Source organism: Anabrus simplex, chromosome 2 (genome assembly GCF_040414725.1).
Source record: "Anabrus simplex isolate iqAnaSimp1 chromosome 2, ASM4041472v1, whole genome shotgun sequence".
NCBI lineage: Eukaryota > Metazoa > Arthropoda > Insecta > Orthoptera > Tettigoniidae > Anabrus > Anabrus simplex.
In genome coordinates, this window is record NC_090266.1 from 269,573,210 (window position 1) to 269,593,818 (window position 20,609).

At 41.9% G+C, this 20,609-nt stretch overlaps 1 protein-coding gene across 2 annotated transcripts in view; it reads right to left on the minus strand.

The window, feature by feature from the left end:
- The window catches only part of LOC136864045 (oxysterol-binding protein-related protein 9), an 830,446-nt gene that overhangs the window by 450,283 nt on the left and 359,554 nt on the right, over positions 1–20,609 (minus strand). Inside the window, exon 7 of one of the 2 annotated variants that reach the window (XM_067140572.2) lies at positions 6,162–6,329. The exons of the other annotated variant lie outside the window; for it this stretch is intronic. Coding sequence (XP_066996673.1) covers positions 6,162–6,329 — 168 coding nt within the window. The remainder of the gene's footprint in view (positions 1–6,161; positions 6,330–20,609) is intronic. 2 annotated transcript variants of the gene reach the window in all.

The following is a 20,609-nucleotide window of genomic DNA, read 5'->3' on the forward strand; positions in this document are numbered from 1 at the left end:
AATTAGCAGTGAAGAGGAGGTTTCTCCTCTGGCTTGGAGGAAAAATTTGCCTCCACGTCCGACAGATATATTTCCGTCACCAGTGTAGTGAAATGAGATTTTTTCGAATCAACGGGTACTTCTAGGAAACAGATTAGTAAAAGGGCATAGTTTTTGCCCTGGAACTCTCCACTATTCGACCCCCTCCCCCCACCGAAAAAAGACTAAGTGTATTCATGGATCACGGCTGTCTGCCTTTGGACTGTTAAATCGGCAGCGTAGTATTATTCGTTAAAAGTGAGAAAATGTGTGATTTTTCGTTTGATCGAGTATTTGTTATGAAAGGATTGCTTTTAATCGTGCCATTCCTAATGACGTCATTCTAGTGACCTATGTTCATTTCAGTTAGGAAAACCACTAAGACAGTCTTTATGAGGATGTAAAAAGGCAGGTTGAAAGTGAGTGTCTGCCATCATAATGAAAACTCCCCAACCTGATTGTCACTGATGGTAGGCAGGCGGGCCTACCGTTACAAAGAAAATTCCCTAACGCAGTCTTCATACGAGAAAAGGCGTTTGGTGATTTCCCCGTCGCGTTTCTAGGGTAACGTTAAGAGCTATGCAATTTAATATAATCTTGCTCACACCGTGTACACTACCTAACCTACAATTCTGTATGTAATGTAGAATTCCGTAGCGAAGCACGGGTACATCAGCTAGCGTATATAATAAATGTTTTGTCTGTACATTGCTCAGAATTCAAAAAGATTGATATTTGCGTATCGGTGAAATGGTAGTTTATGGGAAGACCTGAAACTTATTTCTCAAATACCGTATCTATGTTGTTAGTGGTTCTATCGATAAACATAACACAAGTTACAGATAATGCACTTTCCGACCATACTTTATTTATAAATTTAATACGATTCATGATCTTCAAGTTTCGGGTTAACGCAGAAACAGAACGTGATTGATTTTCAGGAATGAAAGGAGGAAGTCAAAATTCCTGCAAGCCTTTTGAAGAACATAACGTCAACATTCCATTCTGGAGCAGACTGGCAAACTTTTGATTTGACCGTCACAGGAAAGTTGCGTCAGTGGACGCAGAACGTGCAATGCAACTTTCATACTACTGTCCTAAACAAGTTGGATTTAAGTTGGGTTGGGTTGGGTTGGGTTGGGTTGGGTTGGGTTGCGTTGCGTTGTACCGGTGGACGAAGGGCCTAACTGACAGAACTATGGGACTGAGGCCTGGTTCTATATCCTGTCAGTGCAGTAGTGTCCGTTATCTGTTCACGAATATTATCCTTTACCTCCCTACTCCCTACTACGTGACAGAAAAGACCGTGCCGGATGCGACCTCGCTGATATAGTCCGGCATGCGACCAATCTGTCAATCAGTCAGTCCGTCAGTCACCGCTGATCTGTATTTAGGGAATCGCCGAAGTGACAGAGTGCCTATCGGTTGTTTACCTAGTCTTTCTTAAATTATTTAAGAGAATTCAAAATTAATCCAACATGTCACTTGGTAAACTATTCCAATCCCTAACTCAGTTTCTTGTGTATGTATGTTGGGTATTCAGCCCGAAGGCTGGTTTGATCCTACACAGCTCCGCCAACAGCCATAATAGATATCCTAGGCGTCAATGAAGAGGCGTACTAGGAAATGAGGAGTGATGTCGTTTCCCGTTGCTTTCCTCACCAAGCCAGAAGTTGCTATTACATAGCAGTCTGCCAAGCCCACTGAAATGCATGCACCAACCGACCCTACGAGCGATATTTTCACATCATTCATAACAGGAACTGGCTGCATAAGGAATGGCATTACTAGCATCGCTCATGCCTCGGTCACTTTCATTTTTGTCAAAGCCAAGAATGGGACTGAGACAGGTCAATGAAAGTAACAAATTTATTATACCCCGTACCAGAAGATATAGTGCGCTGTAAACACTACATCTCGCCAGCAAAGGCATACTCAATTTCTTATAAACGAATATTTGCCTCAATTTGTCCTCTTGATTTCCAACTTCATCTTCATATTGTGATCTTTCCTACTTTTGAAACCACCATTCAAACGTATTCGTCTACCAATGTCATTCAACGCCATCTCTCCACTGACAGCTTGGAACATACCGTTTATTCGAGCAGCTCGTCTCCTTTCTCCCAAGTCAGCGTAACGGGGCAAGCATGAGACCTGAAAATTACGGCATTGTTATCCTCTCTTCAAGATCTACTCTGTTAATTTGGTGTATACACCATGCTGTATATACTGGAATATGGTTTGATTTTGTAACATGATCTCACGAAACTTCAAAGTATCTGAATAAATGCTACCACTTCTTATGATTACCTTGAACGTTTCCAAATTTTATTTTTTAGCGCAAAACTTTTAGTACAGGGAGGTCTGAGGACATGTTCGGCTAGCCAGATGTGTAGCTCCTTTTCCCGGTACACCCCACGGGAGTGAGCTGCTACATGTATTACTGTGTGAGGGTGTTGTCTGTGGGTGTAATTTTAAGGGCTAGGAATGGGAAGGATGTGGTCGTGGCCATGCGAAAGGTACCATCCTGGCGTGTGGCTGGAAATGAAAATTGTCGAGGGTGGCCGACGGGGATTCGAACGCAGCCGTCTCCCGAAATAGCCGTAACAGGCAGTGCCGTAACGCACTGAGATAACTTGGCTGGTAACTTCTCCCAGACATGGAAACACATCTCTATATATGGGCACGTTGTACGATAAAACGTAAACGCATCACCATATTTCGTGTTGTAAAAAAACTACCAGTTTCCCGCAGTAAATTTTTCAAAAGCAACTTAGGAAGATGCTGCTCTGTCATTTCTATTTCTCGAAAATCCAGGGACTGAACTTCATGATCCCCAAGAAGTGTGTTAATATATAAGGTAACTGTAAAACAAATATAATTACAGGGTTGAGTGGCGGTTGAAGCGCTGGCCTTCTGACCCCAACTAGGCAGGTTCGATTCTGGCTCAGCCCGGTGGTATTTGAAGGTGCTAAAGTACATCAGCCTCGTGTCGGTAGATTTACTGGCAAGTAAAAAATAACTTGTGTTATTGTAGTATTCAGAACAGAATTACCTGATTGTACATTCCCCCCCCCCCCCCAGCATTCATAGGGTATTGGCCTTAAATATCTCTTGCATTATTTATGACCCATCTATGTTTTCTCTTGAGGAGGAATATCTCTATTAACGGCATTCCAAACTATACATTACGGTGAATTAGTTTCCAACGACGAGTTCTTGAGTTGGTTTTAGATATTACCTTTGTGTGTGACATAATGTATGCATGTTTTTTTTAACTTTCGTCATAGAAATGTACTAATTCATTATTATGTATAAACCTTCCACGCAGACGTTGGGATTGTTCTACGTAAGGATTTATATCGGCTGTATTTACCGACGACTCCCGTTCCATGGCTAAATGATTAGCGCGCTGGCCATTAGTCACAGGGGTTCGATTCCCGACAGGTTCGGGAATGTTAACTATCATCGGTTAATTCCGCTGGCACAGGGTCTGGGATTATGTGTCCTCTCCATCATCTTACCCTCATCACGACGCGCAGGTCGCCTACAACGTCAAATCAAAAGAACTGCATCTAGCGAACCGAACATATCCTCGGACACTCCCAGCACTAAAAGTCATACGCCATTACTTTTGTTTTTCTTTTTTACCGACGACTAATTCAGTGTACATAATTAAATGTCGTGCACGGTTTGTGGTTATAGTAGTTCGCTATGTGAACAGAACAAAGAAAAATGTAATTCTCAACCTGGGAAGCAGTGCTAAAAATGTTTGGCCTAATTTGTAACATAATCTTGTTCTGATTTAGCTTACCTTATCATAGGTGGGACTGTTTCTGAAATTGATAATGGGTTTTATGGGGACGTCTGCTTTATGGATCTTGGGTAGCGCTTTGGCTGTGGGAAGCTTCGGATTCATGATAATCATTTTGGATTTTTCAAGGTCATTAAACAGAAATGAAACAATCTTGATGATGGTTTTTTAGGTCTCTTTGTATTTTATTAGTTGGATCTTTTTTACTCGAGGTTATGAGGTTGTTTTCTGCAAAAAACGTGTGTGCTTTATTAACATAGTCACTTTTGTCCATGATTTTCGACAGTAATTTTCAACCTGTTTTGTTATTGTTTCTAAACAATATTTTGTAAACTATGAGGGCCACAACCTCACCATGTGCTACTATTGTTCATTTCCATCTGCATCATTTGTTCCATTCCTTTGTTTTCTTAGGTTAACACAGTTTTAGTTTCAATTATTATTTTAAATTAACACCTTTTCACTGAATTTTTTTTTCGCAGTGAGTTGTTTTTTGCTCCGCATATTGGTGTAAATATTGTATATTTGTGCTAATTTTGTTTCCGTCTAGGCTCTCTTTTGTTTGTTTTTTCATTTGCCCCTTCATTATGTTTTTTAGCATTTTTTCAACTTATAATATGTAAATTATTTCAAACTCCCCTCATTTTTCACTGAAGATGGCTCAAACGAGCCGAAACATGTTTGAATTTGTTTACTCCGTCTAATGACGGAATATTTATTGTATTGAATTAGGAGGATACTCTCATTTTTCACCTTTGTAAAGAAATTGCGTTCATTGTCATTTATAAGACATCGCCAACATTATTGATTTAAATAATCTTAAAACCAATATCAAATTATATGCAATTATGTGGGACATTATTGGAATAAACATGAATTTGAGATTGGATAATATACAAAGCCAATTTAATTGGTTTAATGAACCAAATTTTCAATCTGACATTTCGGTCGCCAAAAGGATACCTAACGCGATCCGTTGTTATCATTCTTCGTCGTTAATCAGTACGTGGATGTAAATAAACATGTTGATTCTTTTTTCCCTATTTGCTTTACGTCGCACCCACACAGATAGGTCTTATGGCGAAGATGGGAAAGGAGAGGCCTAGGAGTTGGAAGGAAGCGGCCGCGACCTTAATTAAGGTACATTTGCCTGGTGTGAAAATGGGAACCCACGGAAAAGCATCTTCAGGGCTGCCGACAATGGGCTTCGAACTCACTATCTCCGGGATGCAAGCTCACAGCTGCGCGACCCTAACCGCACGGCCAACTCGCCCGGTTAAACATGTTCAGTCACTATTCGAGCACCATAGCTAGCTGAGGCGGTCAATTTACTCAACGATAAATAATAATAGGAAGAACCTTTTGAAGACCCTGAGTGTAGAGTGTTCGTGCTACCGACGAGTAGAAGGGTGCAGTACCATCCCGATATTTGCCCGTAGATGAAATGGGAAACTATGGAAAATCATTTTGATACGGTCACCGAGGAATTCGAACCCACCTGCTCCCGGGTATACAGCTAACAGCCATAGCTGGGTGTGTGGCAAAGCTGTAAGCTAACCTGTTCGGTATGGTGGTGATTATGATGATAAAGTAAATGCTACTGGTGACTAAAATATATTCGTGATAAACATTCAACAGTACTTTTCCCAAATATTGACATCGCTCAGAAATTTTTTTGTAAATATTCTCCCATCAAATGCCGATGAGGAACGGTCATTCAGTGTTTAAGAAAATAATAAAACTGCCCTCAGAATTTCAGTACCAGACAGTGGACTATCTGGTTTGGCATCCTCCACAGCGAATAATGTTGTCCTGCAAAGAAATGACTTGAGTCTCTCATTCACCAGTTTGCTTCCAGAAAGCCCAGAGAAAGAGAGTTTTAGGTGAGTTTCCTCGCACATCAAAATGATTGTTTTATTCAAGCTCTATGTCTGATGGTTAAATGACATGTGCCTATATTTTAAAGTTTACAATTACTATTAGTACACATCAATTTATCTACAAAATTAGAGTGAAGTATACTTATAAAAAAAACGTATTATCAATAAGAATACAACCATAATAATGGGTAGGCCTAAAACTGAGCTACGCTACGGGCCCAAATGTTATAAATTCCCCGCTGTATATACCATCACAAGATGCAAGCAACTAAGGGATGTAATGCACATATATTCCAATATTTCCGGCTGAAGATAATGCTGAACGTAAATAACTTTTTGGCACCTTCAACATCATTAAAACTTCCCGAATTCTTCGATGGGCATCAACAGCAGGTTATCGCCTGTTTGATACAAAACATGCAGGAAACGGGATGAGTGTCTTTACTCACCAGATATGGAGGGAATAGCCGAAGCCATTCGTCTTGTGGACTCTAAGCACTCAGCTGCAACCTCGATACCAGTTTGAATAGGACTGCTTATGGTCACAGCATCCACACTCGACTGTATGGACTCTGGAGAACCACTTCTAGTTACCGCAGGTTCAGCCGCCCAATACCCTAAAAGTAGTAACTTGTAGTTACATATCTTCAGACAGGTATATGGTTTGAGATCTGTTTAAATTTACTACCAAAATTAACTACGACATCTCAAAAATGCATGTGCCCTCCTTCGACAATATCCTGGTTAGCGACTGATCTTTATAAACAGGAGTAGTAAACTGACGTATCTGAAACAGTATGTAACGGTAACAGTCGGGAGTGCCACCGTACCGTAACGTCTTGGAAGTGTCCAGACCTACATTATTTGTGATCTGACATTTCAAGATTGAATATAAACACCGTCTGTGCTGGTCATGGCAAGGCGACGTGGATTATCGACATTTGATTGGGGTGTGACAGTGGGGATCAGAAAAATGGGACGTTCCACTAGCGAAGTTGTACGGCCATTTAACATTCCTAGACTGACAGTGTCACGCGTGTATCGGGAATGCCTCATGGAAGGCATTACCGCCACTGTAAGCAGCTCAGTGGCTGACTATGAATGCTTGGCGATCTCGATAGCGGCGTCTGGCTAGAATAGAACGCTATAATATACTTACATCCAGGAGATCAGTGCAGCGTTCTTCAGCTTTCGCGGGATATGGGAGAAGAAGGCCCAACAGACTACCCTTGTTAACAACAAGACACCAGGCACAGCGTCTCACTTGGGCGCGTGACGTGCTAACTGGACCATGGAGTACAGTACGCGAACCTTTTCTTGATACCAAGTTTTACGGAGGTGAGGAGTAAAAAGGGAGCTCTCTCGGGTCCGGTTATACTGCCAACAGAATGGAAATGAAATCTGAATTCAATCGATAATATGATCGATCGATATGAATTTTCTAAACCTTTATTATCTTAAGCCAACAACAGTGTCACACACCTTATATAACACTTCTCGATGCTAGTCTTGTTCCTAGCATGAATTCTATAGTTTGGCTTTACTGTGTAAACAACAACAGTACTAGTACGTAAAGTGTACGCCAGATGTTTCACGGCAATGCATGGGCGATTCATAGTTTGTGTATCAAAGGTTGCCAATACGAATCTCGAAGATAACCGAGGTCTACTGATTCAGCATTAGGGAGCCCAGGTATCAAGAAAAGGTTCGCGTACTGTACTGGCGACATGTGGCTTGGTCCGATGAGTTACGGTTCCAGTTGTTTCGAGCTGGTGTTAGGGTTCCTGGTGTGGCGCAGGCCCATAAAGTCATTGACTCCAGTTGTCAGCAAGGGACCGTACAGGCTGGTAGTGGCTTCGTAATGGTGTAGAGTGTGTTCGCATGGCATACAGTGGCCTCGCTCTTCGCTGACCAGTGAGCACTACACTGAACTGCTTGGTGACCACTGGCTAGAACTGACCGCGATAACAGATGTATACCTAGCAGATCAGTGCAGCGTTTTTCAGCGTCCGTGGATATGGGAGCGGGAGATCCACCAGACTACCCTTGTTAACCCTTGTAGTTAATGTACCATAACAACGATGGGATGTTTCAGCAGGATAATGCACCGTGTCATCGGGATCACGTTGTCTAGAATTGGTTCGAGGAGAATTCTGGAGAGTTTCAAAGAATGCTGTAGCTACCTCATCCACCCGATACGGACCTTATCGAGCATTCATGAGACGTGGCGGTGAGGGTCATTCAACCCAAGATCCTGCACCAACAAATAACAGGGAGCTGTAAGTAGCCTTCCGTCAACATACCTCCACGTGTATTTCGTTTACTTGTGGAATCGAAACCATGACGTGATAATGCACTTCGCAAGGTTAAAGGAAGGCCCACATGATACTACATCCCTATCCGATGTTTTCTGGCATGTCAGTGTATGCCGGCATCATTGTATTCTCGGCTTGCTGTACACCAATGAAAGGAGTTTTTGTAAGCACTACCATCGAAATATAATATCTAGCTCAAAATATGAAAAGAGTCAGCTCACTGATCAGCGATAACATTATTTTCATGCGACACACTGATATGAAAATATACGTACCATAAACCAAAATTTCGTTCTTACTGTTGCTGTTACCGGGCGAGCTGGCCGTGCGCATAGAGGCGCGCGGCTGTGAGCTTGCATCCGGGAGATAGTAGGTTCGAATCCCACTATCGGCAGCCCTGAAGATGGTTTTCCGTGGTTTCCCATTTTCACACCAGGCAAATGCTGGGGCTGTACCTTAATTAAGGCCACGGCCGCTTCCTTCCAACTCCTAGGCCTTTCCTATCCGATCGTCGTCATAAGACCTATCTGTGTCGGTGCGACGTAAAGCCCCTAGCAAAAAAAAACTGTTGCTGTTCCATACAGCATCTTTACTGTGTACACCACAGTGAGCAGGATACCTGAACATGAGTGACAGTGTAGGGTCTGCGGTAGGGTAGTTTTAATTATTATTTGGCCCTAAGACTGGAAAAAAAGTATCATGGATCTTAAAGTAGCATAGTAAACTTGCACCTTCTACGAGTGAAAATTGCCAATACTGACAAAATTTCACACTTAAAATAACCTTCGTCGGCAAAGGAATTCGCACCCTAACAACTGCACGAGAGTGTCAAGGGTTTTTGAAAACATGGCCTATCCTATAAAACAAGAGCTATACACACTTGTTTAACTTAAATATATAACCTGGCCTATAATACATGAAAACACTTTTTCATTTATACAACCGGACTTGCGTCAGGATCTACGGTTCACTATTGGCACATTGCAAACGTGGGCATTAGAAGCGTCTGAAATGCCTGGCCTGCACAATGTCAAAACTTTTATTACAGTTATGGAAAATCTTAAGGCTGAATATGGCACTTCATTAAGGCATATTACTACATTCGTCACGCGTAAGGACATAAAAGAAGATAAGAATATACGTCGGCAAACACAAGAGTATGTGGAAGAAGTGTACTGATGTATAACGGAGGAAGCATTGTTAAATTGTTTAATAAAATATTTGAAGGGGAGAATTTCCGAAATCTTGGCAAGAGGGAGTGATTTGCCCAATTTAAAAGAAGAAAGGAGAGTAGTCAAACCCAAATAGTTATAGAGGCATAACGATTAAGTAAAATATACACAGGGGTGCCGGCAAAAAGGATTATGAAATGGGCGGACGGCGGCTTGATGTTGGAGAGACTCCAGTCGGGCTTCAGAGAAGGGATGAGAATATCTGACTATATATTTGTGGTGAGATCAATAATGGATACATATGTTAAAAAGGAGAAGAGGGGGATTGTACATCACTACTATTGATTTGGAAAAAGCATTTGACTCTCCGAATGGAAGGGCTGTTGTGGAAGTGATGGCAAATTATTCACAGATGTCACATAAGATGATCAATATCAATCAATATCAATCAATACTGACCTGCATTTATGGCAGTCGCCCAGGTGGCAGATTCCTTATCTGTTGTTTTCCTAGCCTTTTCCTAAATGATTCCAAAGAAATTGGAAATTTATTAAACATCTCCCTTGGTAAGTTATTTCAATCCCTAACTCCCCTTCCTATAAATGAATATTTGCCCCGATTAGTCCTCTTGAATTCCAACTTTATCTTCATATTGTCATCTTTCCTACTTTTAAAAACGCCACTCTAACTTATTCGTCTACTAATGTCATGCCACGCCTTCTCTCCGCCGACAGCCCGGAACATACCACTTAGTCGAGCAGCTCGTCTTCTTTCTCCCAATTCTTCCCACCCCAAACTTTGCAACATTTTCGTAACGCTACTCTTTTGTCGGAAATCACCCAGAACAAATCGAGCTGCGTTTCTTTGGATTTTTTCCAGTTCTTGAATCAGGTAATCCTGGTGAGGGTCCCATACACTGGAACCATACTCTAGTTGGGGTCTTACCAGAGACTTATATGCCCTCTCCTTTACATCCTTACTACAACTCCTAAACACCCTCATAACCATGTGCAGAGATCTGTACCCTTTCATTACAATCCCTTTTATGTGATTACCCTAATGAAGATCTTTCCTTATATTAACACCTAGATACTTACAATGATCCCCAAAAGGAACTTTCACCCCATCAACGCAGTAATTAAAACTCGGAGGACTTTTCCTATTTGTGAAACTCACAACCTGATTTTTAACCCCGTTTATCAACATACCATTGCCTGCTGTCCATCTCACAACATTATCGAGATCACGTCGCAGTTGCTCAAAATCTTATAACTTATTTATTACTCTATATAGAATAACATCGTCCGCAAAAAGCCTTATCTCTGACTCCACTCCTTTACTCATATCATTTATATATGTAAAAAAACATAAAGGTCCAAAAATACTGCCTTGAGAAAATTCCTTCTTAATTATTACAGGGTCAGATAAAGCTTCGCCTACTCTAATTATCTGAGATCTATTTTCTAGAAATATAGCAACCCATTCAGTCACTCTTTTGTCTAGTTCAATTGCACTCATTTTTGCCAGTAGTCTCCCATGATCTACCCTACCAAATGCTTTAGACAGGTCAATCGCGATACAGTCCATTTGACCTCACGAATCCAAGATATCTGCTATATCTTGCTGGAATCCTACAAGTTGGGCTTCAGTGGAATAACCTTTCCTAAAACCGAACTGCCTTCTATCGAACCAGTTATTAATTTCGCGAACATGTCTAATATAATCAGAAAGAATGCCTTCCCAAAGCTTATATGCAACGCATGTCAAACTTACTGGCCTGTAATTTTCAGCCTTATGTCTATCACCGTTTCCTTTATACACAGGGGCTACTATAGCAACTCTCCATTCATTTGGTATAGCTCCTTCAACCAAACAATAATCAAATAAGTACTTCAGATATGGTATGTTAAAAAGGCTATAAATGAACAAAGAATGAAGAATGGTGGATGGGAGCGGAAAAATTAGAAGTTGTTAAGAAAATAGAGTGTCTGAATATGATAATAAGCGGAAATGGAAAAGGGTGAGAACAAATAAAAAGAACAAAACTGAAGGGTATGAGTGTACTGTCCGCTATTAACATGTTAGAAAAAAGATGCAAAACAGTGATTACAGGCTGAATAAAAATGTATTTAATACAGTAGTTAAATCAAAGGTATTGTACGGAGAAGCGATCTGGGGAGTTGAAAAAAAATTGTCTACACTTGAGGTAATCACAAGTAAATTTGCTAAATTATAATGGGATTACCCCGCTGCACTGCCAACTGTAGAGTAAGAATAATGAGCAATGATATCAGTTTACAGGGATATATTGTTAATAAGATAAGTACTGGGATCAGGTGGCGAAGTGTTACAGATAGCCTACCAACACCAAATGAATATTTGTTTGCTAGGGGCTTTACGTCGCACCGACACAGATAGGTGTTATGGCGACGATGGGATAGGAAAGGCCTAGGAGTTGGAAGGAAGCGGCCGTGGCCTTAATTAAGGTACAGCCCCAGCATTTGCCTGGTGTGAAAATGGGAAACCACGGAAAATAATCTTCAGGGCTGCCGATAGTGGGATTCGAACCTACTATATCCCGGATGCAAGCTTCACAGGCGCGCGCCTCTACGCGCACGGCCAACTCGCCCGGTAAATGAAATATCAGAACCAAGGATTCTGCATGGGTGGGGTAAGGGTGTACCGGTTCAAATCCCGTTACAAGATTATATCTGTATTATTATTATTATTATTATTATTATTGTAACTATTTTCATTGTTCAATTCAATTCTGTAATGATTAACGCTTGCGTGATTATAGTCAATATTGTTAATAAGATAAGTACTGGGATCAGGTGGCGAAGTGTTACAGATAGCCTACCAACACCAAATGAGTTTTCTTTTGCTAGGGGCTTTACGTCGCAATATGTGTGTGTGTGTGCGCGCGGGCGCGTGTGAGTGTGTGTGTGTGTATGTGTGTGTAGTTTAACACTAAAACCATGTACAGTGAGAGTTGCAGTATGATATTAGATGTGGATGTATTGTGTGTATTAACTTGTGACATTACAACATTGTGCAATATTGTTAGCGTAACTGCCGAGTCATTGCTCTGTCATCGAGTGCATTTAGCGATGAACTCTGTTTTTGGAGAAACCTACTGCCGCCCCAGGCAATTTCACCATTGTATGTAACATTTGGAGCCGGGTGGGAGTAATATTATAGTTATTTCTGGAGTTTGCGTGGGTGTGTCATCTAAGGCTATATATACTTGGACCAGCGTCTTATAGCTTCAGTCAAATGGATGGTGAACTGTGAGATAGGCAATCGGAAGGTGAGACCTCAGTCGGTCAGTTGAGTTGGAGGGAGAGACTTGCCATGAAGTCATATGGAAGGAGAGACTTGCCATGAAGTCATATGAGTGGAGACACTTAACAAGGAGTGTTGTACTGAGATGATAGTAGTCAGTCATCTGGATGGAGAAGCAGCAGTGACATGGATACTTAGTCGTCAGTGAAACAAAAGTATACATCACCAAATTAGGCTTCATACACCTACAGCAGACACCAATTCAAAGGGATACGTCGTAATTACACTCAAAGTGTTGAAGGTAGAGCCAAGTGAACCAGTGAGGGATACATTTCCTGTATAACTTTATAATGTCCGATCACGAGGAATTCAAATTAATGCCTAGTTTCTTTCAGTTGTAATGTCACTTTTATATTCTGATCTGTTTTTATCGCAGCAGTTCTTATGATTTTGTGAAATAATTGAAAGAATATATTTTGTTCTATCAAATTATCCTTTTATTTCAATAGTGGAATCAGATAACCTCAAAATTTAATGGGGAAACCAAATGAAAATCTCCTTTTCCCAGAACCTATATGGTATGTTGTCAAAAGTAACCTTATTACCCCACACCCCAGAGATATTCAAGACTCTCTTTCTCTTACTGCTGCATTGAGCTGTAGCTGGCGACCATCAAATATTTTATGTGTAAGTAAACAGGTAAGAACAAAGTGTGAGTACATAGTCCGACGGATGAGTATTTTATTTAATGAATATTAATTTTTATATTTTTCATTTTTTAAATAAGTGAGGCAGGAAAAGACCACAAGGGACATTTTGGAAACTGCAGGAATGTGACATTGTTACGTGCCACCCCCGTGGTAGCTCCTTCCGGTACTTCCAGAAAGGAGCTGGTGACTCAGACGACCTGGAATGTCCCAGCCGGCCCGTGGGGTGGGGCCAGCCTTTCCGTGTATTGTTCTCGGGCGGCCGGCTTACCAATGAGTTCCTTGGAGATTCAACGGGAATGTTCTGCCTCTAATGACATCGCGAAATTTCTGGGCCAAATCACGCGAGCTATAAAAAGGGAGGCTAGCCGCGGACAGTCAAGTCAGAGTTGGACTTGGAGTGAGTGTTGGACTCGGAGTCAGAGTTGGACTCCGTCGGGGAGTCAGTGTGACACTCAGTGAGTTGGGTTTCAGTGGCTGGGCTGAGGGCGACAGAGGTGTTGGCTGTCGCCAGTGTCCCAACGAGGTCTGAACGAGGAGCTGTTGTTGTGGTGTCGGAGAGACCAGTGAGTGTGTAGCTGGAGGCGACAGAACGAAAGACTGTACTGGGTGATTCTGTGGACTGAGGATCGCCGTGAGCCAGCGAGGAAACGCGCTATCGCGAGTGCAAGGATATATGGACCTGTGTTAATGTTCGCTGCCGTGAGTATCATCCTGCTGTTGAATACTGTCGAGCTGTTTAGTCGTTCATTGCATGGGACTGTGTGAAGTACATCTGTGAAGCCAAACCAACGAACAGTCGTCGTGTGGTGTATAGCCAGTGGCACTATGTTCAAGTCCAGCGGTCTATGCACAGCGGCTGTAGCAGGTGACTGGACTTTGGGAAAGTGAAAGTAAGGATTAGCGTCCCACGTAAAGGAACGGGCTGTATCCTTGCCGCGCCATAAGGTAGAGAGATGTGTAAATAGAGTGGTAATTAGTGTGGCCATCCATAACTGGTTAGAACTGCGTGTGTTTAAATATGTGTGTGTGCATTTATTAGGCCATCCTGAAATAAATTAAGAGTAATGAAACAGATGGAGTTTTATTCGTAACAATATTATTGGGAAAGGGATTACATAGGGCAGCAAAGACTATGTAAAAACATGGTTCAAAGAGCTAAGGATATTGTAAAACAACAGATTACTTCACGGTGTAAAAAGATGTCACTAGAGGAATTTAGTAATGTAATTGGGAGAATGAGGACAATTGTAGATAACACGAGGGATGGGCGAAAGTCACGGCAACTATATTTTTTCTTGAAGATACCAGTCCGGTTCGAAAATGTGACATATACAGACGAAAGGACAAGGTGTTAACTGCATGTGTGGACAATGAATAGCACTGAAAGATCGTAACACACTAATTTATTACGGTAGTATACAGGGTAATATGGCCTTCCCAGTGCAAAATAATGACAACACAGTACACATAAAGTTGACATGACAAACATGGGCCTAAAGACCCTCAAAGTAGTCCCTTGCTACTGACACCACACGCTGCCAACGATGTGGGAGGCGCTGAATACCATCTGCCTCAGCATTTGCCGTACCGTGTGTGAATCGGGTCACCTGCTGGCGCACAGTATTAGCAATGTCCTCTCGTGTTGCAAACCGCCTACCACGTAGTGGTTCCTTAATCTTTCGAATGAGATCAAAGTCACAGGTCGAAATGTCGGGAGAGTACGGTGAATGCTCCAATTCTTCCCATCCCCAACGTCGCAGTAGCTGCCCTACACACTCAGCTTTATGTGGTTTTGCATTGTTGTGCAGCATTATTGCACTGTCCACAAGATCCGGACGTTTCTCCCGAACGCCACGTCGTACCTGTCAAACCAGGAAGTCCCTGTAGTACTCTGCGGTCACTGTTCTGCCATGTGGAACAAAGTGGCAAACAATGACACCCCTGACGTCATACGTGACGATCACCACCAATTTGACTGACGAAGGATTCTGACGGACCATCTGTCTCCTTGGTGATCCAGCATGGCGCCACTCCGCGGACTGACGTTTCAGTTCTGGTTCGTATGCCCTGGCCCGAAATTCATCGATGGCGATTATTCGTGACAAGAATTGATCGCCGTCCTGTTGCCAGCGTGCAAGGTGGTCGGAGCATCCTGCATAGCGCACCCACCTTTGAACTTCCGTCAGTGCATGGGGTACCCACCGCGATGCGATTTTGCGCAGTTGCAGCTCATTACGCAATATCCTGTGGACGGTGCGTTTCTCGATGCCACTTGCCCTCTCTAACTCCAGTAGCGTCCATCGTCTGTCTTCATCCAGGAGCTGCTCGATGACGGCACGTGCCACGTCGGTCCGCACACTGACAGGTCGTCCCGAACGTTGCTCACCACTGGTTGACACACGTCCTTGCTGAAACTTTCCTATCCACCGTGCTACTGTACGGTATGGTAGGGCATTATTTCCAACGGCTTCCACTAATTCACTGTGACATTCCATCGCATTTCTCCCTCAGAGAACGGCTGTTTTGATGTAAGCGCGCTGCTCAACACGGGTTACGTCCATCTCGCACGACACTCACCAACTGACTGATTTCACAGCCCTCGCTGCGCTACTACCAGCTATCACAGAGCCATCTGTTGCTCTTGATACACACTACGCCAGCAAAACTTCCACACGACACATATACGTTTGTGATCTGTTCACATACCTATAAGAAAAACAATAGTTGCAATGACTTTTGCCCCAATCCTCGTATAACAAAAACGGAAATGAGGGGAATAATATGGTGGTTAATGGGAGCACACGCGCATAAAAAATAACATAGGGGAGAATGGGCAAAGGACATGTTTGGCACACTGACCAAAGTTAATTTCATTTTGACGTTTCTTCAATGTCAAAACTATCTCACAGAGGAGACAATACTACTGCGTGTATGTTGTCTGTACGTAATTTCACAGACAGCCATACAATTGATGAAACAAAGATGATATACTTCAGATATTGCCACCGTAAACAACAAAATCTTACCAACCACTTCACGTGCAACTCTTCCAGCAATATATGCTTTACATGAGAAGGATCGCTGATTTTGTAAGATACCATGTGGTAAAGCTATATGATCGATATTTTTCGTCATTAGAATTCACTCCGTGATATATAATCAAGTTTCTGCACCGAAGAACAAGCCTATGTCGCAATATGCTTGGCAAAAACAGGTTCTGACGCTGACATACCCATATCATCGTATGGAAAATGATTAGTGAGGCTTTTGATATCGGACTGCTTGAATGCCAAGTGATGGTGAATGTAAATATGAGGCTTTAGTGAGATGAGCATACTGCACTCTTCCACCTTGATTTAACCACTTCATTGGCATCCCACATATGGACTTTGAAGACTAATAGCAGCCGCATTATCAGGGCAGCGGAACAAATATATTTTACGTATTATAATTACTATAAGCACAGGCTGTTTGACACAGTTTATTGAAAATACAACAAGGTACTCACGGCACTGACTTGTGTATTTTTCCTCATGTTATACATGTGTTTCCTTGCTTAACACAAAAGGTATCCTCTTAGGACATGAATAGATGATTATTCAGAGGTCTCTTGTGGTACAAAACACCGTTTTGCAAGGGAATGACTTAGACCACTGCTACTGTGATGAACGATCTAAATTCTAAGCATGATTTCGTGCGGTTCAGAGCATTGGATGTCAAGAGTGCCCCTTGTTAGTGGGATAGAGTGATTGACCTTATCCCGGCCACTTTTGCCCCAAGGAATTAACCCGGTAATAATTTTTGGTGTAGCTGAGTGAACATCATGGCCACGTGCCTCTAAAGAATTAGAAATCTCGTTTGTAAATTTTCGAATTCCTAACAGAGACCCGAACCCACTTCGTTCGGAGTGATCTGAGCACGCCTTCAATGCTCCGACTAGGCAGCCTGTTCTGTCGTATTGCTCAACACATTATTACAGGCTAAGTTCCAGGAAGGGTATACTATTTCTCCCTACGACAGAAATTTCAAGTACTAAGTGACTTCTTCCACGTATTTCTTTCTGAGGTGCTTTGTATATAGTACATGTGTGCTATACGTTACAATCTTGTGTATACAAATTTATCCATTCCGTAGAAGAGTTATGACAACCTCAAACGCCAAAACAACGCATACAGCTCAAGCAGGCCAGATAACGCAACAACAGCAGGTTCAGCGACTAGAAACAACGCACAGCAGTGCAGCAAGTACAGTTTATGACGGTGAACACATGGCAATGGTGTAATGCAAAATCTAACTCTATTATAAATACAGTAAATATGAGCCAAGGTAACTGTGCAACACGTGACGGTTAGGGCGATGACACACACACAGCGGTTTTCCGCGGTTTACGCATTTTCACACCAGGCAAATGCTGGGGCTGTGCCTTAATTAAGGCCACGGCCGCTTCCTTCCCACTTCTAGACCTTTCCTATCCCATCGTCGCCATAAGACCCATCTGTGTCGGTGCGACTTAAAGCAACTTGTAAAATAAGACCCACACACATTAAGAGAGAAGCGGATTAAGACTATTTTGAAATCGATGATAAAACAGTAATGTGCATACATCATTTAGAGAATAAGTCTGAGGTTAGGGGACACTTTTTTCTAACTCTAAATGGTGAACCTCTTCTTATTCATAAAAAAAAAAAACCATTTAGATAATTGATATGGTGATATTCCGTCAGTGTCAATGTGCTACAAAGTGTCGAGTGATTTAAATGCAAGTATATTTTGCAAGTATTTGTGCTTGTTTGAGGAAAAGTTTGTATCTTGGAGTATAACAAAACCTATAACTTAAGCATGACAGGTGGAGTAATCAGTACACTGTTACACAGAAGAAATAGTGACTTGGAGGGATTAGCTGGGTTTTATAATACAAATACCTTCCGATTCCGAACGACGGGAAAACATACCAAGCGACACACACAGAGCGAGAGAGAGAGAGAGAGAGAGAGAGGGGGGGTTGAATGAATCAATGTTACGTTGATAGTGCATCAAGTGAATGAAACGGCACGTATAAGAAATCATTTATCCTCCTCCCCTTTGAATGTTTGCATTCAAATATCATATGTATTTTAGACATTGTGACGGTACATATCACACCGCCGCACTGCATTTATTACACCGTTGTTGTATGAGTCATCAGTCCATAGACTAGTTTGATGCAGCTGTCCACGCACCCTATCCTGTGCTAACCTTTTCATTTCTACGTAACTGCTGCATCCTACATCCGTTCTAATCTGCTTGGCATATTCATAGCTTGATCTACCCCTACAGTTCAATCCACCTACACTTCCCTCAAAAACCAACTGTACAAGTCCTGGGTGTCTTAAGATGTGTCCTATCATTCTCTTCTTCTCGTTAAATTTAGCCAAATGGATCTCCTCTCACCAACTCAATTCATTATCTCTTTATTCGTGATTCGATCTATCCATCTCACCTTCAGCATTCTTCTGTAACACAACATTTCAAAAGCTTCTATCCTCTTTCTTTCTGGGCTAGTTATCGTCCATGTTTCACTTCCGTACAATACCACGCTCTAGAAGAAAGTCTTCAAAAATATCTTTCTAATTCCTATATCGATGTTCGCAGTGAGCAAATTTTTCTTCTTAAGAAAGGCCTTCCTTACTTGTGCTTGTCTGCATTGTATGTCTTCCTTACTTCTGCCATCGTTAGTTATTTTACCACCCAAGTAAACAATATTCATTTGTTTCCTATAAGACTTCATTTACTAATCTAATATTTCCTGCATCACCTGACTTCGTTTGACTGAACTCCATTACATTTGTTTGGACTTATTTTCATCTTGTACTCCTTACCCAAGACTGCCCATACCATTCAGAAATTCCTCCAGATCATCTGCAGTCTGAGATAAAATAATACCAGCAAATCTCAATGTTCTGATTTCCTCTCCTTGGATTGTGATTCTCTTCCCAAATTCCTCTTTGATTTCGTTTACCGCCTGATCTATATAAACACTGAAAAGGAGGGGGGACAAACTGCAGCCTTGCCTCACTCCTTTCTGGATTTCTGCTTCTCTTCCAAAGCCCTCCATTCTTATCACTGCAGACTGATTTTTATACAAATTGTAGACAATTCTTCGTTCTCGGTACCTGATCCCGATCACCTTCAGATTCTCCAATAGCTTGGTCCAATCAACATTATCAAAATAAAATACCTTTCCAAGACCTGGACATAGCTGTGTTTCCCAACTGCCTGGGAAGCTGGAAGATCTCCATGTTAGATATTAGTAATTTGTTTTGTACAGGCAGTTGGGAAACACACAGCTATTTCCAGGTTTGGAAAATATCCCAAGAACGGCTTGTGAGTCATACGGAGAGTCCAACTCATGAGACATGGATATCCTTAAGTCATAAGTTCGGGCGTGGTCGGGATATAACCACGTGTTACCATAGCGCGGGAAATCCCTCGCTCATGCTTGAACAGACATGTTTGAATTAGCTTTGACATCGAGACGTAGTGGGGATGAGGAAGTCTATACATCGGAAAGACGTGATCCTAGTAATTTCCTAACATTACCTACTATGACTATTGCTGTGTACGATTGATTATTGACGACCGGAGCCGTGTGGTAGTTTACTCGTACTTCCTAATAGTTCTACAACTCTTATGCTAGTGTACTTATCTAGTATATCTCATGGCAACTTTGGTTTCAAGGCACAGACCTACAGCGTGTGTATACAAGCGAAAGTGTCTCTAAAATCAAGTGTTAGAATCAGTGCTTAAAGAATTACAGTATCAAAGTGATAGACCACGTATTGATGGTGAGGGCCGGCAATTTGTGTGGATACACAAAAAGTGTGAAGGATAATCTATCTACATTTATGCTTTATAACTACTGGTCATCGAGCTCACTACAAATAGTAGTCCAGTCCTCGCTGTCGTTCCCCACTGTTTTTGTTTGTTCTAGGATTATTGAATGTGCATAGGGAGTCTTCCAGCAGTTGTAAATCGATGGCTTTCTTTTAAAACCTCGTATGTCCAAATGTTCTTCCTACCCATTATATTCCTTAAGGCTGGTCACGCCTCCCGGTCATATATTTGTATGCAGTCCATCAGAATAATTTTCGCTGTGTTCATTTTCCTTTGCTAATGTCTAAAGGAAAATGGACCTTACCGTACCGTATTGTAGGGATTTTGATTGCATGGCCAATTTACACACTCCTACAGTATAATATATTTAGGGTTCATTTTCCTTTACAAATTGGCAGAGGAAAATGGCCATAAGGAAAATTATTCTTTTGGACTGCATATAAATATGAGAATGGGAGGCGTGACCAGTCTTAAGGAATATAAAGGATAGGAAGAGTATTCGGACTTACGATGTTTTTAAAGAAAGCCATCGAAATATTTAT